This window comes from Meriones unguiculatus, chromosome 1 (assembly GCF_030254825.1).
Source record: "Meriones unguiculatus strain TT.TT164.6M chromosome 1, Bangor_MerUng_6.1, whole genome shotgun sequence".
Taxonomy (NCBI): domain Eukaryota; kingdom Metazoa; phylum Chordata; class Mammalia; order Rodentia; family Muridae; genus Meriones; species Meriones unguiculatus.
Genome location: NC_083349.1, coordinates 108,556,439 through 108,584,313, shown reverse-complemented (window position 1 = coordinate 108,584,313; position 27,875 = coordinate 108,556,439). Strand labels below are relative to the sequence as shown.

Below are 27,875 nucleotides of genomic sequence, written 5' to 3'. Positions count from 1 at the left end.
TGCTGGGTCCCAAAGCCTTTCCCGGGCAGCAGTTGCCAATGGCAACGAGTATTCCTCTCCCTGCTACTGCATCCCTCTTGAAAATTAAGAATGAGTAGAGGACAGGTCCCATTTTTCCCAGGTAACAAATAGTCCTCAGAACCCAAATTATAATTTTTTTCGATAGGGGCATCCAAACCCCTTGGTTTATTTCTAGAATCCTCTGGATATGTTACAGAGTATAAATATAAACTCATTTATGGGTTACAATTACTATTAACTTTGAATGAACAGAGACATAGATGAAAAAGAAAATAAAGAAGAGGCACTGGTGTGCACAGGGTGAGGGGTCATGGCACCAAGGGACACGTTAGTGGTAGCTGCTCTTCCGTTGGCCCCCAGGACACTTGGCTCAGCCCTTCTGACCATTTCCCCAGAGCAAATGGTGGAATCAAAAGGATGGGGAAGGGATTGGTTACATAACTCAATGGTAGAGCATTTACCTAGTATACACAAGGTCCTGAAAAGGTTTTAAAAAAAAAAATCTACTGGCCCTTTTATGTGACATGGCCTGGTTTCCATGGTACAGACAGTTCTGTGACTTCCCGTCTCCTCTCTTCTCGTTCGACAAAGACAAAGAAGGGACACTTCTAGCTTTCCGCACGCCTTCCTCTTTCTCTTTCTCCAGCCGTCTTAGGTAAAAACATTGACGCAAACATCTTACACCAAGTCTGTCCTTTTAGGTTGGTGGTGGCGAGAGGGGCCCTTGGAGAGCTGACAAGGTGTGGAGATGTCTTCAGCATACCATACAGCCAGTTCCAGTTTGCCCAAGAACCTTTATTGGAAACATGTCCCAGGGGTGAGATCGCCAGGCGAGGGGGGAGCACCGGAGGCTCCGTGGAAGACATTGGAGTAGTGCAGTGTGCCACCTGCCTCTGTGCCCAGAGGGTTCTTCTCGCTCACTAGAGGAGGGCAATACAGACAGAAACCCCCCTCTGTGAAGCCCAGGGGCAAGCAGTAGGGGCAGCTAGTGGGTGCCAATAGTCCTGATGCAGGTGACATGGGGCCCCTGTTGGGGACCTCGTGGGATGGAGTTGAACGAGTGACTCTCCCCTGGACCTGGAGGGTGGGAGGAGATGTTCTTTTGATATCCACTCCCAGGTCCAGGGGTCCAGGGCCTACCAGACCTACCTTCTGGCTCTGCTGAGAGTGGAAAGAGGATGGGTGCCAGCCTGAGACTCTGGGCGCGTGACTGCCTTGTGGGAGTCTCAAGCAGATCACCATCTCGGGCTTTCCCTGACCCCACCCCCGCCCCCTCATCATCAGTGCGCCTGTCTTCCGGCTGGCTCTGGTTCTTCTTCATTCCCTCAGTTCACTCAGACGTCGATGGTGTTGATGGATGGAGACTTTTTCTGTAAGGGAAAATTATCCAGATCTTGAATTCCAGAAAGGCAACTGTGCCACGCTGCTGTCTGGACTTGCCCATCCCGGATCCTGGACATTCCACTTGCAACCCTCCCTCCCCCTCCCCTGCCTATTCGTCTGCCTGTCACTGAATACCCCTTTGCATACAAATCAGCCTTCTCACGCTCACTGGTCCCCACATCACCTGTCTTGTCCCCACTGGCCTTCCCTGAGGACTGTGTTCAGGCCCCTTCCCCTTCTCCTTGGGGTTATTGTTGGAGTCGTTGTCCTTGATGATGTCATACTGACGGCAGAATAGCCCGATCACAGCTGAAACACAACAACACCATCTGAGCCTTGATCTTGACTCAACCCACTTGAAGCCTTGCAGGGTGCTGAGATAGTCACACAACTTCTGGAAACTCCTTGATTTCCTGGTGCCCATGCAACCCTCATCTCTGGGCTTGCAGGAGCCTTCCCCCTCTCAGAATTGTCCCAATCACCTCCCTCCACCAATCCTCCCCCACTGTTTTTCTCTCCCTTTTCTGCTGACAGATTCCTTTGCCAATTCCTCCTATCATGGAGCCAAGTCCCTGGTTCCCCATCGGGTACTCACCAGCCCACATGAGCAACACCACAACAATGATGACCACTTCCCCTGTCTGCAATGGCTGCTCTGTATCCAGACCCTCCACTGTGATGTCACCTAAGAAGAGAGTCCTCCTCTGGGTTACAAAGGACCCACTGGAGGGCTCTGTCACATGCAGAAGGGAGATGCTGGGGGTTAGGGTCAGGCTGGGTCCGTCATGGCACTGAGCCTGGAGGACTGGGAAAGTTCCGCTCAGGGTGAAGCCTTTGGCGGGCAGATGTTAGAGACCAAAGGGTGGTCACAGAACTTGCTCAGTGCAGGCTGTGGCAGGTGTGGTATGAGTTTGGGCAGAAAGAAGCTTATGAGCCCTTCCCCCAAAGGATTCATTAGCAGCGGCTCTGTAGCTGGGCCCCTGCCCACCTGTTTTTCTTTCCTTCCCTGGCAGTAGAATGAATTAAATCATCCCTCTGTTCATCTGAGCCTTAAGCAAGGAAGTGAGAGGTCAAAAGCCAGGTAAAAGGCTACTAACACAGGCTCTCACCTGGGCTGGAGCTGTTGGAGGGTAGCCGGTCTGAACCCTTGAGGGTGCGGAAGTGCACACGGGGCCCTGGGGGGCTCTCTCCCCGGAGGCCGATGCTCCTGACCTGCACGGTGTAGTCGCTGTCTTCAGCCAGGCCCCAAAGAGCACAGGCTCTGGTGGTGGTGTTCACCTCCCTGATTACACGCTGCCCAGGGCCGTTCTGTCGCTGCAAGGAGATGCAGAGAAAGGAGGGCAGCCTAGCCCTGGTCCCTCGCCATCAGGGTTAGCTCGGGAGGGACTCTGTAACATGCAAGCACTCCAAGGGAGTAGTGTGGAGGTAACTGGAGGGATGTTCAGAGATCCAAGGGCGCAGGTTGGGGAAGCGGGCTGATTCATACTTGCTGAGAAATGGAGTAGCCAATGACGATGTTGCCTTCTGGGACGTCCCAGGACACAGTGGCCGAGTTGGCTCTGAGGTGAGTGACCGTCACATTCACAGGAGAGGGAGGTCGGTCTGGGGGGTGCCAGGATGTTAACAGGTTAAGAGGTCTCGCCTCCACACGGGCTCCGACAGACCCTCACAGCCGGCATCCTCTTCACTCACCTGCTCGCACAAAACCCAGGTCACAGCTGACCAGCAGGAGGACCGTGGGACTCAGATATGGGGAAAGAGGCATCAAAGAAGCCATGGTTTCCACCGAGTTCGCTGGGGACCCCAGAGGCATCCACTTGACATCCAGGCGGGGATCCTGGAGGAGGCAGGAGTTGAGGGAGGCAGGAGCTGCCCAGAACGCGAGCAGCGGGCTGCAGCAGCTCTCCCAAGCTTCCCGGGGGCCCACAACCCATTTTCCCCCGCGCCTTTCCCGCCTCCGCGTAACCCCGGCGCCCACCCCAGCCCCCACCCGCGCGGTCTGATCGGCCCACACCCACCTCCCGGGTCCTCGTGGTGGGTCAGGCCTCGGGGGGCTGCTCGGCGCCCAGAGGGCGGCCCATCGCTGGATTGGCGCTGGCCCTACCCCATCCCGACGCGGGCCCGCCGAGACTGAGACTGGCAGCGCGGGGCGAGCTGCGGGCAGAGAGGGCAGAGGCGGAGTGGCCGCGGGCCGCGAGTCTGCGGGGCCCCCAGCGTGGTCTGTCGCTGAGCAGGGGGCGTTGCCGGCGAGGCCTGGCAGCTGGCCTGCGTCCCCGGTGCAGAGGACAGTGCGGCGGCCGGAGCTAGCCCCCTGCAGCAGGATGTGACCGTCCGGGCCAGCCAGCCGCCGTCTTCTGCAGAGCTGGCCCCGCGCGCTCCGCTGCGGCCGGACTGGGACGCGCCGGGCCGCCCCGCCCCACTGGGGTTCTCTACGCCGTCATCCCCCCCACCTCGCCTCCCCAGCCCTGTTCTCTCGGGGCTCCTCCCACGACCCTCCCAATGGCGGCTTGCTGGGTCCCTATCCCTTCGCCTCTCCTGCTTTAGCAGAGGGACTGACTAGGGCACCGGGACAGGCGCAGGTGCTAGGGTCTCCGGCACCTGAGGGAGCCCCTCCTTCCCGGCATGAAATTAGCCAAGTTGGGAGGAGGCTTTCTGTCTCGGAATGCCGGAGGGGGCCAAGAGGAGAGGAGGCAGAGTGATGGAGATAATAATTGTTTTAACGATCTCTTGGAGACTGCGTCAGCTTTTAAGTCTCTTTCCCATTCATGATCTGATTTGATTCTATTCGCTTTCTCATTCATTCTTTCATTTATTCAGCAAATATTTACTGATCATCCTTTTTGTGCCTGTCATTATAAGAACTGGAAAGAACTTCAAAAGTGGCACATAGGAACACTTAAAGGCAAATCTGTTTCTCTCTCTCTCTCTCTCTCTCTCTCTCTGTGTGTGTGTGTGTGTGTGTGTGTGTGTTTTAGAGGAATCCGTTAACCTGCGCCTCAGGTTTCTCACCTGTAAAGCACAGAAACCTGAAACAGTTGTTGGAATATCAAATGTCAAACACTGGACAAGGATCTTTACTAAATCTTCAGCTACTGCAGGAATGAGTATTATTAATTTGGACCAACTTGTTAGTCGTTGCATTCATTCAGTAAACATGTAAGTCCTAAAACCATTTCATCTTTTAGTTGAGTATGAAATCTGTGTGATCCTGAATTACTAACCACTCGTCTGAGCCTGTCCCCTCATCTAAAGACTGTCAACAACGACTTCTAAGTGCCGATGTCTATCCAATGATGCCTACTATTTGGGAGAAAGTGCATGGGTTGGGAGAAATAGATACTGCCTGCATATAGGGCAGGTTCTTTAGTCCTCGTTGTTCTTACAGTATTTCTATTTCTGTGAATTTTCCTCTGTCACATCCAGCTCAGTATATGCGCACCTGGGGCCCAGGCAGCTTCTGTTGCTTTTCTTTCTGAGAGGGTAAAATGGGCCAGTGGGGCAGGGAAGGACTGCATGCTGACACGTGATCAAGCCATGACCTGGCTCCGCTGACTTCTACTGACCCTGACCTCTGGCCTTCGGAGGCATTCGGGCCCCAGAGCTCTCTTGCTCAGGGATTCTTTCTGACCTGGGTGTTCTGCACATCCAGGCTCCCTGTCTTCCAGAGGGCACTGTGCCTGAAGGACAAGAGCAATGAACTTCTGGTCCTCTTCTTCAAGGGCAAAGCAGAGGCTGGCAAGCAGAGTACATGCAAAGAGGATCCCGAGGAGCTTCGTGAGGGCCGGGAAACTAGTGACAGGAAAGGGTGTTGAAGAGAGGGGTGTAGGGGTGGTGCTTGAGAGGCAGGGTTCTTGGGTTAATCATCTCCATGGTTCAGATAAGACCCTGCCAACTGGAAGCAAAGTTATTGTGACCTGAAGGATTTGTGTGACTGCGGAGGCAGGCAGGACAGAGGGTCCACACTGTGGGACCATGCTAGGCACAAAACGATACCAGCACGTGATTGAGACCCCTGAGCCTGGTGAATGGGAGGTGAGCCCCTTTCTCTGTTATCAGCCTTCTGCACCGATTCTTAAAATAGCTTTAAATTTGGACTGGCCTCAACTCTGGGCTCCTCTCCTCCTTCCTTCCTTCTTTCTTGTTTGAGACAGGGTCTAGCCCAGTCTGGCCTTAAGCTTGCTACGTATCTGAGGATAGCCTTGAACTCCTGATCCTCCTGATGCCACTTTCCAAATGCCTGCATTTCAGGCACACATTCCATGCTAGGCACCCCTTTCCTTCGGGTTCTTCCTTCCCTAATTGGCTCAGAACATCACAGGAAAACCAAGTTCTCGGTATGTGCATAGTGTGTGCGAGTATGTGTGCATGTATGGGCACACATCTTTGAGTGTGTGTGTGAAGTATGTGAATCCAAGCCAAACACTGTGCCTACTGCCATTCCCACCTCCAGTCCAGCAGGCATAAAACAGACTTTGGCTTCCCACCCCTACCCTTGTGCCCCCTTCTCTCTAGTTGTCAGGGTATGAAGCAGCTGTGCCAATCACAGAGAAGTCCAACCCACTGACCCGGAACTTGGACAAAGCAGATGCGGAGAAAATTGTTCAGTTGCTGGGGCAGTGTGATGCTGAGATATTCCAGGAGGAGGGACAAATCATGCCCACCTACCAGGTGACCTAGAGTCGAGCCTCAGACACTGCCACCAGAGGTGCCAAGCCAGCCACACCTCAGCCTCTCCCCTCCTGATTCTGAAGATTCTGAGCCCTCACCTCCATCTCAATCCACCATCCTCCATTTCTTTCTTTCTTTTTTTTTCCCTTCACTCCAATTTTTTTTCATATTTATTTATTTTGTGAGGTGGAAGGATTTGTTCCGTGGGGAAATGTGTGGAGGTCAGAGGACAACTTTTGGGAGTCAGTCTGTCCTTTCACCGTGTGGCTCCAAGGGACTGAACCCAGACCTTCAGGCTTGGCCACAATCCCTTCCCCCACTGAGCCATCTCAATGCTTTCCTCCCACCTTTCTCCTCCTTTTCTTCACACTGATTCCTGTCCACCCTCTACAGCGACTGTACAGCGAGTCAGTTCTGACCACCATGTTGCAAGTGGCTGGCAAAGTCCAGGAAGTTCTGAAGGTACAACCTCTCCACCTGCTTCTCATCCAAACACTTCTGTTCCCTCTAACTTCCTCTTTCCTGGGTCTCCATTTCTCATTTTTATAAATCTCAATTCTTTATTCTCTTGGTCTTCCCTTTGGATGCTTATTGCTATCTTAGTCATCGACAGTAGTTATGATAGCTATTACATGAACAATGCTTGATCATCAGCTTTGCCTTTTCTTTTTAAATACTAGTTTTTAAATGTGTATGGCCATTTTTGCCTGCATGTATGTGTACCCTGTGTGCATGGAGGGCAGAAGAAGGTGTTAGATTGTCTGGAACTGGAGTTACAGATGGTTATGAACTGCCATGTGGGTGTTGTCAATCAAACCCACATCCTCTGGAAGGGCAGCCAGTGTCTTAATTGCTGAGCCATCTCTCTAGCCCCAGAAATATACTTTTGTACTCAGTACCTTCCCAGAAACCTGTGAAGTGAGTATTATTGTCTTTTAAAGGATTTTTTTTTCTTTTTACAGACCAGAAAACAAAGAAAGGATGGTTACAGTAGCTTGCTTGAATGCACCCAGCTAATAATTGCTGGATGCTGCTGCTTTGATTATTTATTTTTATTTAATTGACAAAGCTGCTCTCAAGTCCCTTCTGGAATAAGTTAAGAATTTTAATGAATAGTTTAGTCAGAGAGGAGAGCCAAGAGGGTTTCTTTCTCCAAATCATCGTTCTTTTTGCTGTCCCACATGGCCTATGTTCTGCTCAATTTTATGATGGGAAGAAGAATAAGGAGTTCTAAGTCTTCCTCTGTTACTGACAAAGAAGGAAAAAAGTTTCTTCTTTCCTGAGCTGGGCCCTGGTGACCTGGGCTTCTTCCCTTCCTCAGGAGCCAGATGGGGGCCTGGTGGTGCTGAGTGGAGGAGGAACCTCTGGCCGGATGGCGTTCCTCATGTCTGTGAGTACCTTAACTCCCTGTTTTCTCCCTCCTCCTCCTCCTCCTCCTCCTCCTCCTCTTCTTCTTCCTCTGCTTCTGCTTCTTCTTCTGATTCCCAGAAACATAAAGCTCATCTGACCTAAGTTCTCTCAGTAATTATATTCTCTCCCCACTTCCTCTCTAAAACCTAGAGTCCGCTATGGTGTCCGATTCCTCTGGCCCCCCTGGAGCCCTACCACTCTCTTGGTAACACCCCCATATCTCATGAATCAGTAATTAATTGTCTCTAAGAGGCAGACTCCAACTAAGTTAGGGTGAAGCATTGGCCTAAGAAGATTATTATGCATCCCCCAATCCTCCAAGAATGGAGAATCCATTAAATCTCCTTTCTCATTCCCTCTTCTCCCGGACAGGTCTCTTTCAACCAGCTGATGAGAGGTCTAGGACAGAAGCCCCTTTACACGTACCTTATCGCAGGAGGCGACAGGTAAGTTCCCTTGACCTGTACAGGTGGCCTGATTCTTAGAAGCCGAATTTGAATGAGTTTAGTCAAAGATTATATTGAACCTGCCTCAGTTTCTATCATTCCTTATTGCTTTGTATCTAGACCCTTCACAGATGTTTATCACCTACCTGGCACTTGCAGATATTTGAGGTTGTTTTTTTGTTTTGTTTTGTTTTGTTTTTGTTTTTGTTTTTTAACTCTGTGGTGTGTCTATTTATCATGGTTCCTGATAAACAGTAGGTGCCCTTTCAATGGCAGCGTTCCTCCATTCCTTTCTCTCAGCGTGCCCTTTCCTAACCAGCCGTGAGCATCTGCTTTCTAATCAGTGCCTCTGTCTTTGATTGTGTTTGCACTTAGGTCTGTTGTGGCCTCTCGGGAACGGACAGAAGATAGTGCCCTCCACGGGATTGAGGAGCTGAAGAAGGTCTGTGTTTTCTGTTGCTACTCACCTAGAGACACCTCTGTGTTCCTTTTCATGGGGTTAGAAAAACCCCAACCTTCACCAAGGCGTGGCCCCTCCTCTGGTCCTGATTTTCTCATCCATCAGATTTGGGCCCTGCCCTGGAGACGCTAACACACCTCCTCCATTCATAGGTGGCTGCTGGGAAGAAGAGAGTGATCGTCATAGGCATTTCTGTGGGACTCTCTGTAAGTGTGAGGGACTTGATTTTAATTATAATTTTTTTTTTTTACCAATTTGGATATATTTTATGGATATAAAAAGAGGGGGAGGGGATTCTATTCCAGAATAACTGTGTATTGACTCATCAACAGCCAAGACAGACAGACTAGTCCAGGGGTCAGCAAGCTATGCTGGCAGTCAGTGCAGCCAGCTGCCCGAGTTTGTGGGTCATTTTACTGGCATTCAGTCTTTGTGTTTACTCAGAATTACCGCTTTTGTGCTAGGCTTAAGTAGTTGGACAAAGTCGGACAAAGGCCCACAAAGCCTGAAGTATTTACTCTCTGACTCTTCAAAAGAGTCTGACCCCAGCTTCATCCCAACCATCAACATCAGCATCAATTGGATGTGCTATAAGGGCAGGGTCTCGGGGCCCCAGTGGTCAGTCTGCCTCCGAGGGATGTTTGTATGAGAACCTGTTTCCTGTCCCCCTGTCCCCCCAACAGTTTTGATTCTAGGAGTTTAGGGCACAGAGAGTTGGATTTCAGAAGTTGTATGATGAGGACAAACAGAACATTGACCTAAAGGAGGTAACACCGAGTTGGGTAGTTTCTGAACTTTGTCATTTGGAAGATTTCTGTGGAAGAGCAGATGAAAAATGTAGTGCTTAGCCGGGTGATCCTTGCTTTGTAATATCAGCACTCAGGAGGGAGAGGCAGGAGGATGGCTGTGCACTCAAGGCCAGCATGGACTATACCAGAAACTGCATCTCAAAGGAAAAGTAGTTCTCTTGGGGTGCTTGCTAAAAGTATGCTCCCCTCTTCAAATTTGGATTCAATAAAATTTTTAAATTTATTATTATTGTTATTATTATTGTTTTTTTGTTTGTTTTTTGTTTTTTGAGGCTGTTTCTGTATAGCCCTGGCTGTCTTTGAACTTGTTCTGTAGACCAGATTGGCCTTGAACTCACAGAAATCTGCTAGTCTCTGGTTCCCAAGTGCTGGTATTAAAAAATGTGTGGCACCACCATACAGTGATAGATTCACTAAGTTTTAACTTAGCTGAGGAATCTACGTCTAGCAAGCATGCTGGGCCAGGTTCCGAGCGGACCTAAGGGAACAGAAGTTCGCTTTAATGTGCCTTCCTCCCTCGCTACCATCAGGCACCCTTTGTGGCAGGCCAGATGGACTACTGCATGGATAACCCAGCTGTCTTTTTGCCAGTCCTGGTTGGCTTCAATCCTGTGAGCATGGCCAGGTGAGGTGTCTGTAGGACTGGCCAGGCCTGGGGTAGCCTGGGAAGGGACATGCCCAAGTCCACAGAGTGATCGCCAAGTAAAAGACAGATGGGCCCAGCCTCGGAATGCAAAGTAAATATGGGGTGGTTCCTCAGAATATGAAGTTTGGCTGCTTGCTTCATTTTAAATGGTCTCTCCTTGTTTCAGAAAGGGTGGAAGGCAACTTAAAAAAAAAAAGCTACGTAAGTCAAGTGAGATCTCTGAGTTCAAGGCCAGCCTGGTTTACAGAGCGTGTTCCAGGACAGCCAGGGCTACACAGAGAAACCCAGTCTTTAAAAAACAAATCAACAACAACAACAACAACAATCCCAAAAGCTACATAAAACACAAGCTTGTACAGATTCGCACGGGGATTGGGGAGGTAGAGAGACAACTAGAAGGAAAAAAAAGGGTCAGGAAAGTATATACCCCAAAGGTCTATGCTTTCATCTGGGGTGAGCCTCAAGCATCTTTTCAAAGTAGCAGTGGGTCCCAAAGGACCACCCACTCCTCTTTCCAGCTTCCTTATTTCATGTTCTTTTCTTCGTCATTCCAGGCACCCTTTGGCTCCTCCCTGGCTATTCACATCTGCCCCTCCCCCTCAAAGCCCTGTGCTATAGAACCCCCTTCTTTGCGGGAAGAGAGATAAAGTCTTGCTATGTAGCCCAGGCTGGCCTCAAATGTAACCTTCCTTTCTCTCCCTCTGCTGGGATTTTAGGCATAACCACCGCACCCTAAACCTCTTTGTTATTCCCTATCCAGAGGGCCCCTTGGTCTGATCTTAACTGTAGTGTGTAGGTGTAGTTCGATTTGGGGTCAGGCCATGAAACGATTATTTTGTTAAAGCAACCCCGGGTGATTTTGAAGCCATTGGATTGGATCACCTGATGGCACTGAGGGCTTCCTGGCCATGGGGGATTGCAGCAAAGGAGCCTGGTTCTTTTGGAGATACTCTTTTTTTTTTTTTTTTTCCCACATTGCAGGCTTGTAGTGTAACTCATACTAAGGTGTAAATGAGTCTGCGATACTCTTAACCCTGATCCTTTTCGTGGAGGACTCTTCTTTACCCAAAATATATCTGCAGCAGCGCGTGCTAATTTCAGGCCCTGTGACTAAGTGAAAGGAAGAATTTCAAACAATGTGGGCGTGGAGATCTTCCAGTTGTTCCTTAAAGCGGTGGCTCCCTGCCTTGGCTCCTTTTCAGCACTCTTTCTGAGAGTTATGGGGCTCAGAGGCACACCTGCTGGGGCCAGACCTCAAAGGGTGTGTGTGGTATCCAGAACTGCAAAACAGAACTCCCCGGAAGGTTTTGGTGTCTGGTGAAGTCTGGGAATCCTGATCTGGACCTCACAGTGTCAGTGCTCTCTCTATTCCCCCCTTAGGTCTCCTCTCTCTCAGGGATCCAGGAAGTGTTAGGAATTAGCATGACAACAGCGATGGGAGGCACTTTAGATGAATGCTGTCTGCCTCAAGGATTCATACAGAAAAATCTGTAAATACTCAAGAAGGGGCAGGGGCGGGGCGTGTGCCTGTAATCTCAGTGCTGGGGAAGCAGAGGCAGGTGGATCCCTGGGTTTGCTGGCCAGTCGGTCTAGATTTAGTGAGTGAGCCTGTCTTCAAAAAGGTAGCTGGGGTTGGCCTCTGACCTACACACACACACACACACACACACACACACACACAGACACACACACACAGACACACACACACACACACGTGTACATAATGTACCCACAAATAAAATAAAATAAAATAAAATAAATAGTTCCTAAAGGGATGAAATCTTGTCAGGGATGTGATGATAAAGGACAGTCAGGGGTGATGTGTGTATATGGTCCTACCCCATGGGTCAGTTCACAAATTATCCCCCACACCAGAAGATCCTCATTTTTCTAGATTCCCCCATTTGTAGCTAAGCAGGTAAGCTTGTACTAGCTCTCTTGTCTCATTAACACGCTGCTTTGTTCTGATTAATTTATTGTGAAATATTCACCAACAGATGCTACATTTAATAGTATCAAGTTTATACCTCATTAGGGACCAACCTCCTTCTCTCAGGTAGTTAAGGGTTCACTCCTTGTAGAGATTTTTCAGACATATTTCCAGGAATGAGAAGGGCTTTCAAAGGACACTAGGATAGAATATAAGTGGCAGTTTTGTTTGTTTGTTGAGACAGGGCTTCTCTGTGTGACAGCCCTGGCTCTGCCTGCCGCTGCCTCCCTAGTGCTGGGGTTAAAGGCGAGCACCACCACAGCCAGGTTTAGAGGTGGTAGTTTTGACGTCTGGCTTCCAGCCAGAACATTCAATTTGTATGCTGGCTTCAATGTGGGCTTATTTTGCTGAACTTGGAGTCTGGAGACTTGGCACCCCATATGCTCCAAAGCATATTTCTCTGTGGTGTGGCTGACCTCTGACCCCACTGTCTCACTGATCTACCAGCTGAGGCCTCTTCTTCAGATTCTCACAGACAGTCCTTTTTCCTCTGTGTCCCTCTGGACCTCAGAAATGACCCCATTGAAGACTGGAGATCAACATTCCGGCAAGTAGCAGAGCGGATGCAGAAGATGCAAGAGAAAGAGGAAGCTTTTGTGCTCAATCCAGCCATCGGGGTAGGGCCAGGCTCTCCTCTCTCTCTGTACACCTTCAAGCATATGGGACTCTTTGATGTTAAAGTCTCCACTTCTTTTGCTTAAATCCCCAAGGCGCGTCCTATCAACGTACATGTTTTCAATGAAGTCCTGTTTTTTTCTTACTTTCTCACCTCAAATTTTTTTTTTAATCTTTATTTCAACCCTGTTTCTCAGACCAATAACCAGTAAGCACGTCTATGACCTAGAAGAGTCTCTGCTGAGAGGAGCTCTTTTGCCGTCTATGCGTAGACAGCCTTGACTAACCACTGTGAGGTGTCACTCGGGCTCTTTTACAGATTCAAATGTCAAGCACGGTTTTAAAGACCATGATAGTGTTTCACTCTTATGCCTTATGTCATCCTCTCCACAATGCTCAGAGCTCTTAGCTTCAGAATTCCCGTTCTTTATTCTTTCCTGGTCCTGCACACATCTCGCTAGAACCATCTATCTCTGCACTTTCTCTAACCAAAGCTTTTTCCTCCTGCCTCCCTTTGCCCGTGGGGAGACCTTCCCCTGATCTTCGGGTGAGACAGGAAGGGAAATTCCATAGCATAGACAGCTGCTCTTGCTTCCTGTCTCCTTCCTCCTCACTCTACTGATGGGCTTTGTTTGCTTGTTCTTTCTTTAAAGGTCTATTTAAAGTTATTTTTAGGTGTGTGTGGGTGTATGGGTGTGTGGGTGTGTACGCATGTGAGTGCAGGTATCCATAGAAGCCAGAAGAGGGCGTCAGTTCCCCTAGAGCTGAGTTATAGGCAGTTGTGAGCTACCAGATGTGGGTGTTGGAAACTGAACTCAGACCCTTTGCAAGAACAGTAAGCTCCGTTAACAGCTGAATTACCTCTTCAGCCCTCAGTCTTCTGTTTGTAATCACTGGTCATGCTGTTCTCTTTGCTGCAGTCTTTGTTTGAGGCACTGTGTTGTAAGCCTGTACCACTGGGCATCTGCTTCATGTGTCTGTCTAATACATGGGACATTTGGCATTTAGGAAAGACAAAATACCATAAAACATGATGGAAAATGTTCTCAGCAAGAAAAGATTTCAGCGAAAACCCTTGACCCAGCATTCAAGAGACCCAATCACTGGCTTCCTCCCGGAGAGTCTTGAACATACCATAGAGACAGACGGCTGGCTGTGGCCCTTTCCTTCCCGGCTCCTTTCAGTTAAGCACATGCCAGAATTCATCCCCACAACACAGTGAAGGCCACCAATAAAAGACGTGCTCAGGGATCACTAACCAGAGGGAATGTCTAATGGGGATCACCCACCAAACTCATGCCTAGGGGTCACCACTCCATACACAAGAATCACCAATTCCATGCTGGGGGGGGTGTGTGTATCATGAATTGGCGAACTGGTAGACTCCTGGGATGCCCTCTTTCTTCCAATTCCTCTTAGTGTCATTGCCTCCTTAGCCCGAGGGGCTCAGCGGCTCCTCCAGGATGAAAGGCGGAAGTGCCACCAAGATTCTGCTGGAAACCCTGCTACTGGCAGCCCATAAGACTGTGGACCAGGGAGTTGCGTCCTCTCAAAGGTATGAGGAAACAGACAAGTTGGGGATCAGATGCAAGCCGTGGTGACGTGGAGGAGGAGATGGCAGGTTTGGAATCCAGAGGCCAGCTTTTAGGAGTCCTCTGACTAGAGGATGATCCAGGTCATGCAGGCTAGAGCCACCTGCTGTGACTTCCTTAGCCAAGGCCTCTAGCCTAGCTTCCAGAATGTTCAGGTCCACCTCCTCTTGGCTTTTGTTTTCCCCACTCTGCTCTCATCAAAGGCAGTCTGGATATCTTTCTCCCCCCTTCTTTCCTCCCTCGCCCCTAGGTACATAATGTAGGGGTACATAATGTCTTTTAGGGGGATCATCAGGCCCTCTCTGAGAGCTAGTAAATTTTCTTCTAGATGCCTTCTGGAAATCCTGAGGACATTTGAGAGGGCTCATCAGGTGACCTACAGTCAAAGTTCCAAAATTGCCACCTTGATGAAACAAGTCAGCACCAGGTATGTGACTATGTGTCCGTAAGGGACGTCTTGGGAGTGGAGGAGCCTCTGTGAGATGTGTTAGCACGGCCAGGGTGATGGGCCCACCTGTTGGAAGGTCTTGGTTGTTTACGCCTGTGTTCCTCTGCGGCCTCTTTTCATGGGGATCACTTGTGTCCTGGCTTCTGACTCACCCTCAGCCTGGAGAAGAAAGGCCGGGTGCACTTGGTTGGCTGGCAGACCCTTGGCATCATTGCCATCATGGATGGAGTGGAATGCATCCACACCTTTGGTGCTGGTAGGCCCTGGTCCTGATGTTCATCCAGATTCCCGCTAACCCGGCCAATCGGTCCACTATCAAAATGCTTCCCTGCAACCCCCCGAGGCTCCCCAATGCCTATCTGTCCTACATAAGGAGGCATTTCAGTCAAAAGCTTCTTTCATTTGAAGCATCAAATTCCACCTCCGTCCTTGATCTCTCAGTTTCTGCCTCAGAGTTTAACTATAGCCTCCTTCACATCCCATCTCACATCCTGACCCCATCTCAGCCCTTGAAGTCAAGAGCCTTCCTTTCTTCTCCAGCCCACCATTCTTTTCTCTCTGATCTTAAATTTCCCAGATTTCCGAGATGTCCGTGGTTTTCTCATTGGTGACCACAATGACATGTTTAACGAGAAGGCAGAGCTCACTGACCAGGTTGGAAGACGACAGGACTTGGGAAGTTGAAGGACTCACCTGTGTGCAAAGGGCCGTAGGGGGGTGGGGCCCGGGGGTAAGGGACTATGAGGGACAAACAGTCCTGAGGAGTAATGTCAGTGAGAGGTCATGGAGCTGTGAAGGAGTGGGGTGTGGAAGGCTCTGGGTTTGCTCAGCTTTAGTCCACTGGCCTGCTATATCACCTTTGGCAAAATGCTACCATTTTGAACCCTGATTCTTTTCAACTGAAATCAAAAGGACTGTAGTAGCTTTTCCCTTCACGTCTGTGCTCTTGAGTGTACTGCTGAGAGGAACTTCCCCATCTTCTTCTGGCCCCCAGGGTCCCCAGTTCACCTTCTCCCAGGATGACTTCCTGACTTCCATCCTGCCATCCCTCACGGAAATTGACACTGTGGTCTTCATTTTCACCCTGGATGGTGAGAGGAAAGATGGGAAGGGTAGCATTGGCTTAGAGGAGCTGTCATTTCTCTGAGTCTCCGGGTGCCTTGTCAGAGGGAGGGTGGCTTAGAGTTTCTATTTTTGTGATAAAACACCATGACCAAAAGCAACTTGGTTAGGGAACGGTTTATTTCACGTTACAGTTAGTGTCTCTCACTGAAGGAAGGCAGGGCAGGAACCTGGAGACAGGAACCAGAGCAGAAGCCAAGGGCGAGAGCTGCTTACTCCTCATGGCTTGCCCAGTCTGTTTTCTTAGGACACTCAGGACCACCAGCCCAAGGGTGGCACTGCCCATCAATCAATCAAGAAAATGCACCACAGGCTTGCCCACAGGCCAGACTGATGGGAACATCTGCTCATTAGAAGTTCTTTTTTTTTTTTTTCCAAATGATTCTGCCCTGTATCAAATTGACATAAAACCATCAGCACAGAGGGACAGAGTGAGTGTCCCGTCAGGATCCCAGGGTGGTGGGGAGAACAGCTTCATAGCCCAGGCTTTTAACTCTGATGTCTGGAATCCCACCCAGATAATCTCGCAGAAGTACAGGCGCTGGTGGAGCAGGTGAGAAAGAAGAGCCCTAACGTCCAGGCCCTGGTACACAGTACCGTAGGGCAGTCATTGCAGGTGAGTGTCCAGCCCGGGGCAGGAGACCGGGGCATGGTCCAGCCAGGCCTTCTGGAACACACCACTCCTGTGTATCTCTCTCCCCTCAGGCCCCTCTAAAGAAGCTCTTTCCCTCCATCATCAGCATCACGTGGCCACTTCTTTTCTTCGAATATGAAGGGAGCTACGTTCAGGTAGGCGGGGATGAGAACGCAAAGTCTTTCCCTGCGGCTTAAGAGTCCAAAACACCCAAAGCTTACCGGGAAAAGCCTGAATATCTGTTTGTCTTCTTCCCTTCCCCAGGCTGGGTAAATTCTCAAATTATCGGGTCTCTAAAGAGAGTTGCCAAGGTAACAGGGTTCCGTTCTTTCTAGGAACATACAGAAAGGACAAGACAGGCCACCAATCGTCACATGCTCATTTGTTCTTTGGGACAGGTTAATTGTTGTTGTTGAAGTCGTTATCACCACCCATAGCCTCTAAGGAACTTTCTTTCTCATGGCACATTACACTTAACATAATGCCACTCCTGCCACTATAAGCCAGGAGATGCACTGAGAGGAATCAGAGAAATGACAGAGCAGTTTGTATGCAGTTTGGTTTGCAGTGAGCGATGGTGCCAGTCCAGCTCTGCTATGTGGCCCAAGAAAGGAAACAAAAATAAGTATCTCTGGGCCTTCCTTTTCTCCCTGATGACCTGCTCACCCTCCATGGGACAGAACCAGGGCCCAGGAGGGGTCTGGTGAGGTGTGGTTTTTTATCATTATTCAAACCATTTCTTCTGGAAGCTTCCAGACTTGACCAGGCAGAGCCAGCACACAGAGCTTACACAGCCATGATGCCTAATACAAATACAGCCCTTTTTACCCGTGCAAATATTTCATATATATTATCCCATTTCTCACAGCAATCTACAAAGGCACGGGTACTCAGATTCACCAGCTACCCAGACCCTCATTTCTGCTTTGTTGTTTGTTAGTTGGTTTTTGGTTTTTTGAGATAGCGTTGGCTGTCCTGGACTCACTTTGTAGACCAGGCTGGTCTCGAACTCACAGAGATCTGCTTGTTTCTGCCTCCCTAAGTGCTAGGATTACAGGCATGCACCACTGTGCTGGCTCATCTTAATGTAATGACATTTTATTTAAATGTTGTCTATATTCAAATCTCTGAGTCTTTTTTTTTCCCTTGGTGGTTTTTGTGTTTTTTAATCTTTCAGTTGATGTCGGTCTTTCCCCATGGAATGGTCTGCAAAAAAGGTTTTCGTTGGGACTTTGTTCTCATTTGCCTTCAGCTGCTATCATTAGACATTGACCCAAACCAACAGGGAATGGAAAACTTTATTTCACCACTCATTTGGGGAGTCAGGGAAGGAGCGCTCAGGTAGGCAGCAAGGGCAGAGACAGGGACCATGCCACGAAGGAAAGCGGCTTCCCGGATTCTTCTCCACGGCTTGCTCGGTTCTCTTTCTTTTTAAATTTTCTATCACAGAGCCAGGCACGGTGGCACACGCCTTTAATCCCAGCACTCTGGGAGGCAGAGGCAGGCCAATCTCTGTGAGACACCAGCTTGGTCTACAAAGCAAGTCCAGGACAGCCAAAGCTACTCAGAGAAACCCTCGAAAAACAACAACAACCTATTACATATTATTTGTGTTTGTGTGGTGTGTGTAAGAGTTGGTTCTCTTCTACCTATGGATCCAGGGGATTGACCTTCGGTTGTGAGCAGCTGCTTCTATCTAGTGAACAATCTCACCAGACCCAGCCTGCTTTCTCAGGACCAATTGTCCAAGGGTGGCACCACCCATCAGAGTGGGCGTGGCCCTAACACATCAATCATCAACCAGGAAAATGCTCTATAGACATGCCTACAGGCCAGTCTGATGGGAGCAATTCCTCATCCAATGTTCCCTCCTCCTGGGTGACTCCAGTTTGTGTCAAGTTGACAAAACCCAGCACAGACTTGTTGATCTTTAGTTGTAGAAATATTTTGGATACTGTTCTGATTGTTGCCCTTAATTTGAAACATTTCACCCTATTCACCAGACCTTTGTCACATTTACTTCAACCCTTTCTTTTTCCTAGATCATGTGAAAGGTAAGTGAAGACATCTTTTTGTTTGTTTGTTTGTTTGTTTGTTTGTTTTCAGACAGGGTTTCTCTGTGTAGCCTTGGCTGTTCTGGACTTGCTTTGCTGAGCAAGCTGGCTCGAACTCATAGAGATCCACCCGCCTCTGCTTACTTGAGCGCTGGGACTCTCAGGACCATGCCTGTAGAGTCCTCTTACATGTCACACTGTGTCGGGCAGAGTGACACATACCTGTAATCTCAGCAGTTGGAGGCAGGAGCAGAATCAGGAAGAGTTCAGAGCCATCCCCAGCTACATAAGGAGCTGGGCATCACTCTGGGTTACATAAGACTGTCTCAAACAAACAAACAAACTCTCACCAGTTACTTCACAATATGTCCCTGAATGACAAGGGCATTTGCTGCTATAAGTATGCTGGAGTTGTTTGCTCTGGGAATGACAGTTAATCTGATACAACTACCTAAATTCCGATTTCCCGAGTTCTCCCTGGGCAAGTTGCTTTTCTTTTCCAGATCTAGAGTCCAATCAAGGATAACTTGCTGACTTCACTCACTGGGTCTCTGCTCTCCTTTAACAATCTTCAGTCTTTTTTTCCCCCCTTGTCTCTCATGACATTGATATTTTTAGAAGTCTAGGCAAATCTTTTTTTGGAATGTACCTCATATTTCCAAAACATACAAACAACTTACTGTATTGTTTTTTCATCATATTCAGACTTAATTTTTTTTCTTTTGGACTCCTGATATGGCGTGTCATATCAGGAGTCACCTGGCATCTGTTTGTCTCTTTCTTGGTGAGGCCATGGTGGCTTTTTCAGTGGCTGCTGTATTTCTTTGCATCCTGTCACCCAGCAGTCCTTACCCACTGTTTTCGCATCTGCTGCTGATTTCTGCTTGACTCAGTTATTCCCGTGGTGACTGTCAACTGGTGATTTTCTATTTCTAGCTCTCTTCCTCTTATATATTCATTAATTGGCATTCTTTTCTAAGGAACTTCCTATCCACTCCCCGCCCCAACTGTATTTCTTAATGTCATTGTGGGCTCATGAATTTTCTGTTGTGGTTAAATGTTTAGTTTTGTTTTATTTTTGTTTTTGTTTCTTGTTGGCTTCCTTCCTTCCTTCCTTCCTTCCTTCCTTCCTTCCTTCCTTCCCTCCCTCCCTCCTTCCTTCTTTCCTTCCTTCCGAGAAAGCTGTACTAGAGCTCTTTATAAAGTGAAGACTGGCCTTGAACTCGTAACCCTCTCACCTTGGCCTCTCCACCGCCATGTGTGGCTTGGTTGTGTTTTAATACATTCTTTTTTTATTCTGCTTTATTTTATATGTATGTGTGTGTGAGTCTGCCTGTCTGTATGTACACTGTGTGTGTGCAATGCCATGGCCAGAGGAGGGCTTTAGGTCTCCTGGAACTGAAGTTCCAGGTGACTGGGAGCCTCCCAGTGTGGGTGCTGGGGTCTACCTCAGATACAGTGGGAGAGTGGCAGGAGCTCTTCACACGGAGCGCCTCTCAGCCCCTCAATACTCCCTCTTCCCCTACTCCCACCTCTTGTTTGTTTGTTGTTGTTGTTGTTGTTTCCAAAGCAGGGTTTCTCTGTATAGCCCCGGCTGTCCTGGAACTCACTCTGTAGACCAGGCTGGCCTTGAACTCAGATCTGCCTGCCTCTGCCTCCCGAGTGCTGGGATGAAAGGTGCGTGCCGCTATACTTAATAGATTCTCTTCCCTTAATACAGTCTCTCTCTCTTTTAAGTTAACATTTGTTTTTATTCTTCTCTCATATATTAATCCTAACCACAGTTTCCCCTCCCTCCTCTCCTCCCAGTCCCCCTTCCCCTCTCCCCCACATCCATTCCTCCTCTGTTTCCCTTCAGAAAAGGGCTGGCCTCCCAGAGATATCAAGTAAATATAGCATCTGAAGCTGCAGTACAATGAGGCACATACCCTCATGTTAGGGCTGGTTGAGGCAGCCCAGGAGGAAAAGCCCCCAAAAGCAGGCCAAAGATAATACATTCTCGTAATACTTATTTTTCATTTTAATCCTCAGAGTGAGAGCTTGTTCAAGTTGCTTCCTCAGGCCAATTCTTATCCCTATTTAAACACAGTTTGGATGCTTCTTTTTAAAAAAACAAAACAAAACAAAAACAAAAAAACAAAGGAAAAACACTTCTCGTTTCCATGCAAGGGATGGCATACATTCCCATCTCATGTGCTTTGCTTAATGTTTTTGAATATTCCCCCACCTCAGGACAGAGCTCCTCTCTGCTGACCGCCGTGTATGAACATGTCCGATAGTTTACCCGACCAGTCTCTTCTTTGGGGCTGGTTTTCAGCATTTTGGTATTGTCAATAATGACGTAATGAGCATGTGTACATCTAAGTGTTTCTTTGAGACGGATACCTGGAAATGTTAGGTCTTGGTCAAAGGTTAAAGGAAAATGTAATCCCGTTAGACACGGGAAACTTTTCCACAGGCGCTGCACCATTTTGCTCCTCATAGCTGCAGCTTAGAAGGCTGGCTCCATGCAGCCTCCCGGAGAGTTTTGTCTAGCTTCCGGATTTTGTCACCTTGGTGGAGAGAAATTCAATTTCTGTGTAATTTTCATTTATGTTCTGTTATTTACTGACATTTTGAAGCAGTGGGATGGTGCTCAGCTCCACACATGCTAGGGAAGTGCTCTGCCACTGAGACACACCCCAGCCTGTTTCTCTCTTATGTGAGAAGCGCGCAACGTCTGTCTTTCGCTCTTTCCTTCTCCTCCACCTCCCTCCCTGCTCTCTTTTGCTTTTCCTGCCTTTACCCCTTCTTTCGGCTGTCCTGGAACTGCCTGTGTGGACGAAGAGCCTCGAATCCACAGTGACCCTTTCCTTCCTGCCCCCAGCATGCTGCTACTGCAGATGTCCGCCACCGTGCCCAGCTTTTGATTCTTTCAACAGGCTCTTAAACCTTTTCTGACTCTTTGACCTTGAGTTCTTTATAAAGCCGTTAGTGTTTTATTTCTGAGATACACTGTAAATATTTTCTCTTGACTCTAATCTGCCAAAAGTCTATGTTAATTTTTCTGAGGTTGGATTTGTCAATCTTTATTACCATTTGGGTCTTGAAGCATAGAAACCCCCCCCCCCCCCCCCGCCACACACACACACGGGTATGGCCCTGTGTGTTTCTTTTTGCAGTTCTCAGGCATCTTGTGTATTCTTGTGTATGCAGTAGACATGAACCCACTTATATTTTCCATAGCAACTACCTAATTTTCTTAGTTAATTTGCTGTTGCTGTGACTAAGCACCATGACCCAGGCAACTTATAAGAGAAAACATGTAATTGGAGGCCTGTTTGCAGTTTCAGAGAGTGAGTCTGTAACCATCATAGCAAGAGCATGGCAACAGGCAGGCAGGCCTGATGCTGAAGCAGTAGCCGAGGGCCTACACGTTGAAACAACAACCATGAAACACATGAAACACACACACACACACACACACACACACACACACACGCACGCACGCACGCACACACACACAGAGAGAGAGAGAGAGAGCGCTAACTGGGAATGGTGTGGGCTTTTCAAACCTCAAAGCCCAACCCCCAGTGACACACCTCCTCTAAGATGGACATGTCCTTCCCAAACTGGTCCACATTCAAATATATGAGCCTATGGGGGACATCCTCACCCGAACTGCCACAACAATTGTCTCAGTTTAATTTTTAAGTTTCTAGCTTGAGTAATTTAGGATGTTACATGTGCTATATACTCAAGTACCATGTGCACTGGTCCAATAACAATACAGTGAGTTTACATGTATTTTTGTAATGTGCAAAGCATTCTGGATTTTCTTTTCTCTTTCTCTCTGTTCCTTCCTTCTTTCCTTTGTCTGCTTGTTTCTTTTTCAAGATAGAGTTTCTCTGTACAGCCTTGCTGGAACTCACTCTGTAGACCAGGCTGGCCTCGAACTCAGAAATCTGCCAGCCCCTGTCTCCCAAGTGCTCGGATTAAAGACATGCGCCACCACTGCTGGGCACATTCTGGATTTCCTATTTTGTTCCACTGGTCTGTCTGTTGATGAACTGATGCCATGAGCTTAATTAGGATTTCTGCCATGTTTAATATTTGGAATGTTTAGTCCTCCATTAAATATTAAGTACTTTCCTAGCTATAATTGCAGATTTATTTTTCCTTTTGAACTTTAAAAGTCAATGATGTAAATTTTAAAATTACTTTGTTAGTGATACTTAATGAGATAAACGGCTAATAATATAACTCAGATTTAATTGCCTTCATTCCTACAGGCAGTCTGATAAATGTCATAGAGCATCTGTCTCGGCCAGGGCTTCCATTGCTGTGATGGAACACCATAGCCAAAAGCAGCATGGGGAGAGAAGAATTTATCTCATCTTATAACTCTCAGGCCAAATTTCCATCACTGAGGGAGGTCAGGGCAAAGGGAATATTGCTCACTAGCTTGTTCTCCATGGCTTACTCAGTTTGCTTTCTTTCTTCTGCTCTTTCTTCTTTCTTTCTTTCTTTCTTTCTTTCTTTCTTTCTTTCTTCCTTCCTTTCTTCCTTTCTCCCTTTCTTCCTTTCTTCCTTTTTCTTTCTTGAGACAGAGTTTCTCTGAGGTGCCTTGGCTGTCCTGGACTCACTTTGTAGACTAGGCTGGCCTCAGACTCACAGTGCTCCACCTTCCTCTGCCTCCCTGAGTACTAGAATTACAGTTTCATGCCACCCTCTCTCTGGACCCAGTTTGCTTTCATAAACCCCAGGACTACCTGGCCAGGAATGGCACTTGACATAGTTGGAACAGTTCATGTAGATCATTAATCAAGAATATGCCCCACAGACACGCCTTCAGTCCGATCTGATGATGAAAGCAATTCCTCGGCTGACTTTCCCTTTTCCTAGATGACCTTAGCTGTGTCAAGTTGATAAAGAACCAAACAACGCAGTTCTTAGTATTGCATATTCATGGTCATTCTGATTGTTCAGGTTTCTGTTCTCTTACTCAGTGTCCTTGTCATGTGCTTGTTAGATATTTCAATGTCGGGCCAGTGAGATGGCTCAGAGGGTAAAGACACTTGGCTGCGCAAGTCTGAAAATCTGAGTTCAATCCTGACAGCCATGTGATGATGATGATGATGATAAATTCAGCATAACCATATCCAAATGTTGCTACACATTTATAATCCCAGCACTTGGGAGGTTGAGACCAGACTGGATTACATAGTAAGTGAGCCTCTGTCTCAAAACAACAAACAAAACAAATGAGGGGTGGGGAGGCAAAATGGCCCAGCAAATTAAGGTGCTTGCCACCAAATCTGAAGATCTGAGCTCAATCCCTGGGACATAAGTGGTAGAAGGAGTGACTGAACTCCCATTGTTGTCTGTCCTTTGACTTCTGCATGCATTCTGTGGTATACAGGCATGCACAGAGACAAACACAATGAAAAGAAAATATTTTAGTATGACAATTTCAGAAGGACTGAGACTCTGGAATAGAATAGAATTAGACACAGTCCCTGCGTTCAGGGAGACTGTAGCTAGCGGTTAAGTTGCAGTACTTACTTTTCCCACATCTATGGAATCTATAAATCTATGCATCCCTCAAGGGTCCAATAAAAGCTTGGTGGCTGGAGAGATGCCCAGCAGTTGGGAGCACTTCCTGCTCTTCCGGAGGATCCAGGTTCAATTGGCAGCGTCCACATGGCAGACATAACTGTCAGTAACTCCAATTCAAAAGAATCTCTTCTGGTCTCTGAGTTCACTGAATGCATGGGTATACAAACACACATTCAGGCAAAATACCCATACATGCAAAAAATACAAGTAAATACAAGTAAATATTCTTTTTTTTTTTTTTCAAAGTAGAATGTTAAACCTGAAAATTTCGAGGACAAAGACCAAATCCATGATTGTCTGGTTAAAGCAAACTTTATTCAGTACTGGCCAGGAAGATGGATACTGGCTCAGACCATACCCAGGATTCCCAGAGAAGGCACTGAGGCAGGTCAATCAGGTGCTTATAAAGGCAAACCCCACAAGGCTGCATACCTCCAACCTTCATCCGGTCCAATCAGGGACAAGCGTATGTACCTCCTGCCTATGTGAGATTAAGCACATTCTATTCAGTTGGGGCAACCCACTCCATTTACTGATGTGGAAACAGGTGGCTTATATTTTACATGAACAACAGCCCCAGCATTTCAGGAAGTTATGTGTCCTTGGGCAAGTGGGGCTTACAGGTTAACTTTAGCCCTCACAAGAATAGAAGAAGTCAAAAAGAAGCTGAGTGTGTTGGCACACACCTTTTAATCCCAGGACTCAGGGAGGCAGAGGCAGGTGGATCGTTTTGAGTTCAAGACAGCCTGGTCTAGAGTCCAAGGCTATACGGAGAAACCCTGTCTCGAAAAACCAAACCAAACCAAAAAGTCAAAGAGATTGCCAAAGCCTGGTGTCACCCAACAAATGATCTGCGTTTTGGTGTTTGGTTTCTTATCGAAAGTTTTCTATGCTATAATATGGCTGGTTGCTCTCCCAGCCTCTGACTCCTGGCGCTCTTGTGTGCTTGCATTTTAGAAGTTCCAGCGTGAGCTAAGCACCAAGTGGGTGTTGAATACGGTGAGCACCGGGGCCCACGTGCTGCTAGGGAAGATCCTGCAGAACCACATGCTGGACCTCCGCATCGCCAACTCCAAGCTCTTCTGGAGGGCCCTGGCTATGTTGCAGGTGGGAGCGTGATGGGAGGCCCCCAAACCTAGGCTGTCGCAAAGTCGGGGAGCGGTGTAGGGTGGAGGGCATTTTTTTTTCACATTTGTATCCTTCTGGATCATATCTTCTGGTCTGCATGCATGCACACACAGGGACATTGAGGGGGTCCTGCAGGTATCATACGGGGAAGCGAACCAGTTGAAGAGATAAGAATGAAAACCTGGTGCAGATCGACTTCATCAGCCTGGATCAGACTTGGGGAGTCTAATGCTAGACGGTTCGTTGTCAGCACATTCAAGACACAAAACAATTCGGGGAAAGGTTTCCAGGTTCTCAATAAAGCTTAAGGTGTGACTACATAGAAACTCTTTTACAAAGTCCGTGTGACCATAAGGGTGGGTTCTATAGCTAAAAGCTTTAGAATCTAATGTGGCCTCTGGCCAACAGCATAGAAGTCATCGTACTTGTGACATTTCCCCTAAGGGTGGGTAATGGTCTAGGGAGGGAAGAGTCTGGGATAATCATTCTGGGGAACTTGGGTGAGGTCTACCTCGGCAGATAGCAAAGAGGTCACCAGGTCATTAACAAAATCCACTCTTAGTTTTCTGTTTAGTTGGAACCCCACTCATCCCTGCACAAGCTGGGAGCCCTCCTCCCAACCCTGCCTGCACTGAGAAGCCTTCCAATGAAGGAAAGGTGCAAATTGCCCAGTATTGGTTTTTATCTCCTCCACTCGGAGATCTACCTGCCTCTGCCTCCTAAGTGCTGGTATGAAAGGTCCTACCCACCATGACCGGCTGGTTGGGGAAGTTTTATAGACTGTAGCGGAAGGGTGATGACGTGTCAGCCGCAAGCTGGGTTCGTGCCCAAGTATGGTTAAGAGCTGAGCACTTAGGCAGGAATTTGGGTAGCTGGCAGCATCAGGGGAGGAGCTTTCAACTGCCGCCAAGAATGCGGAACTGGGCTCTTGGCACCTTTCCTTCGTTCGGAGGCTTTCCAGTGCAGACAGGGTTGGGAGAAGGAGGGCAGACGGGTTTCCCAGCTCGTGCAGGGGCGAACCAAACAGTATTGTTCTAAGCCAGAACAAGTGACTGTTCATGTAACTGAACAGTTCTAGCTCTCGTGGATGCTCTTCTGAAGGGCCCTAGAACCTTCAGTCTCTGTTTTCTTCTGGGTTGTTCTCATTCTCAGGTCTATTTTCTGGAATCTACGATCAGTGCTGGTGTAACATCCTGACAATTAGCTCTGTGGGAAGGAGTCTTTCTGTGCCTGTGACTCCACCCAGTGCCTGGAGGAGGGCTCTTATTGGCTCGTGGTGGGTCACGTGCACAGCCTTGACCCAATCACTGTCCTCCAGGGGAAAGGACGCTCTGCCCATCTGTTTGTGGACTTTGTAGAGGCTAGTGGGATGGCATGGGATGGGACAAGAGATGAGCTTGATTATATCTTATAGCTTCAGAATGGAAACCAACAGTTATCCATGGGGGACAAGAGGGGGTAACGCCAGAGAGGGGGAGGAATGGATGCTGACTGGAGAGCCTTGAAGTTTGCTATCCTTGATCACTGATCTATAGAGTTGTTGGGACACCGTTGTAAATCTCACCAATTTCCCATTCATTGTGAGCCAGCGGTGATCCACCACCAACTCCTTTAACCCAGATTTTCCTTATACCTCGTGATGATGGGGCCTCCAGAAGGGGTAAAGTCTTCAGCCAGTCTTTTGGATCTCAGCACCCACTTTCCCGTCTCTTCCTTCTCCCATGACACTCTTCTCAGTTCTCCTCGACACCTCTCCCAATACTGACCTCACGGCTTCTTCCGCAGCGGTTCTCTGGCCAGTCCAAGGCTCGCTGCATCGAGAGCCTCCTCCAAGCGATCCATTTTCCTCAGTCACTGTCGGATGACGTCCGGGCTGCTCCTATCTCCCGCCATGTCCAGGTTGCCCACGAGAAGGAAAAGGTAGCCCTCCCCCTTGCTGGCTGTTCAACACACACACTCTCTGAGTATCTTGAGTATCTTAGGAACGTTGTGTGACACTGGGTTTACAAAGCTCAGAGATACCCTGTCACACGGAGTTCCCGTTTGGAGAGGCTGGTAGATGGCGTAGGCGTGGGGTAAAGAGGTAGGACCGTGACAGAAGCTACAGAGGAAAAAGCGGCCTCCAGAAAGAGCGAGAGATGGACTCTGCCCAGTTTTCCAGCTTCAGTGCTGGATTTTCCTCTGCTCTTGACCCCACGCTTTCTGGTCGTGAGAACCACCTTCCACCCTTGCAATCCAATTTAGCCACTGTGCCCAGGCCTCTATTTCCTCCAGGGTTCTTGCTCGAATGACCTCACCTTTTCTCCAGCTCTCCCTGCCCCTCCCCACAGGTGATCCCCACAGCCTTGCTGAGCCTCCTGCTCAGGTGCGCCCCCGCGGAGGCTAAGGCGCGCCTGGCTGCCGCCCCTTCGGTCTGTGAGGTTGTCAGGAGCGCCCTCTCTGGGCCGGGTCAGAAGCGCAGCACCCGAGCCCTCGGAGACCCTAAAGACTGTGGTGCGGTGAACTGACGTTCCTGGGACCACGAAGGGACAGAGCCTCGGTCCAGTCCGAAGGGGACTTGTGCCAGCAATACACGTGGTGGGACAAACCCAGCTTGGAGGGTGGGACGCCAACAGCCCTGCATTCTGGGGGAAAGTCTTGCTCTCAGCCAGACCATTTCCACTTTTACTTGCGTCTTCTGATTTCAGAAATAAAACTAAATGTCTTGTTTTGGAACCTAATCTCGCAAAAAGCCAGACTCAGTACACACAATCAGGAAAGTGGGGACTTCGGGTATTCCGGGCAAGAGAGAGGCTGTGTTCCAGATAGTATTCGCGAGAGACAGTGCCAATTAGACAGGATCATTCGGGCT

General features: G+C 48.5%; 2 protein-coding genes across 3 annotated transcripts; one reads left to right on the top strand and one right to left on the bottom strand.

The window, feature by feature from the left end:
- Positions 1–393: 393 nt before the first annotated feature.
- Positions 394–3,947, bottom strand: Fndc4 (fibronectin type III domain containing 4). Its single transcript, XM_021635395.2, has 7 exons — positions 3,423–3,947; positions 3,097–3,241; positions 2,891–3,006; positions 2,514–2,718; positions 2,000–2,089; positions 1,589–1,713; positions 394–1,391 (listed from the first exon to the last, which is right to left on the bottom strand). Exons 2-7 carry the CDS (start codon positions 3,215–3,217, stop codon positions 1,356–1,358), a joined length of 693 nt encoding a protein of 230 aa, XP_021491070.1. The 5' UTR covers positions 3,218–3,241; positions 3,423–3,947; the 3' UTR covers positions 394–1,355.
- Positions 3,948–5,277: 1,330 nt separating this feature from the next.
- On the top strand, positions 5,278–27,744 carry Gckr (glucokinase regulator). 2 transcript variants are annotated; one of them, XM_021635440.2, is made up of 19 exons: positions 5,278–5,436; positions 5,917–6,072; positions 6,466–6,534; positions 7,394–7,462; positions 7,855–7,928; positions 8,304–8,370; positions 8,541–8,594; positions 9,728–9,822; positions 12,345–12,450; positions 13,885–14,003; positions 14,369–14,467; positions 14,647–14,744; positions 15,066–15,142; positions 15,483–15,579; positions 16,129–16,226; positions 16,316–16,399; positions 24,854–25,003; positions 26,810–26,944; positions 27,355–27,744. In XM_021635440.2, exons 1-19 carry the CDS (start codon positions 5,377–5,379, stop codon positions 27,529–27,531), a joined length of 1,884 nt encoding a protein of 627 aa, XP_021491115.1. In that variant the 5' UTR covers positions 5,278–5,376; the 3' UTR covers positions 27,532–27,744. The 2 variants fall into 2 exon arrangements, with proteins under 2 accessions (XP_021491115.1, XP_021491116.1); XM_021635441.2 differs by lacking the exon at positions 27,355–27,744 and having other exon boundaries at positions 25,138–26,822.
- Positions 27,745–27,875: the final 131 nt, after the last annotated feature.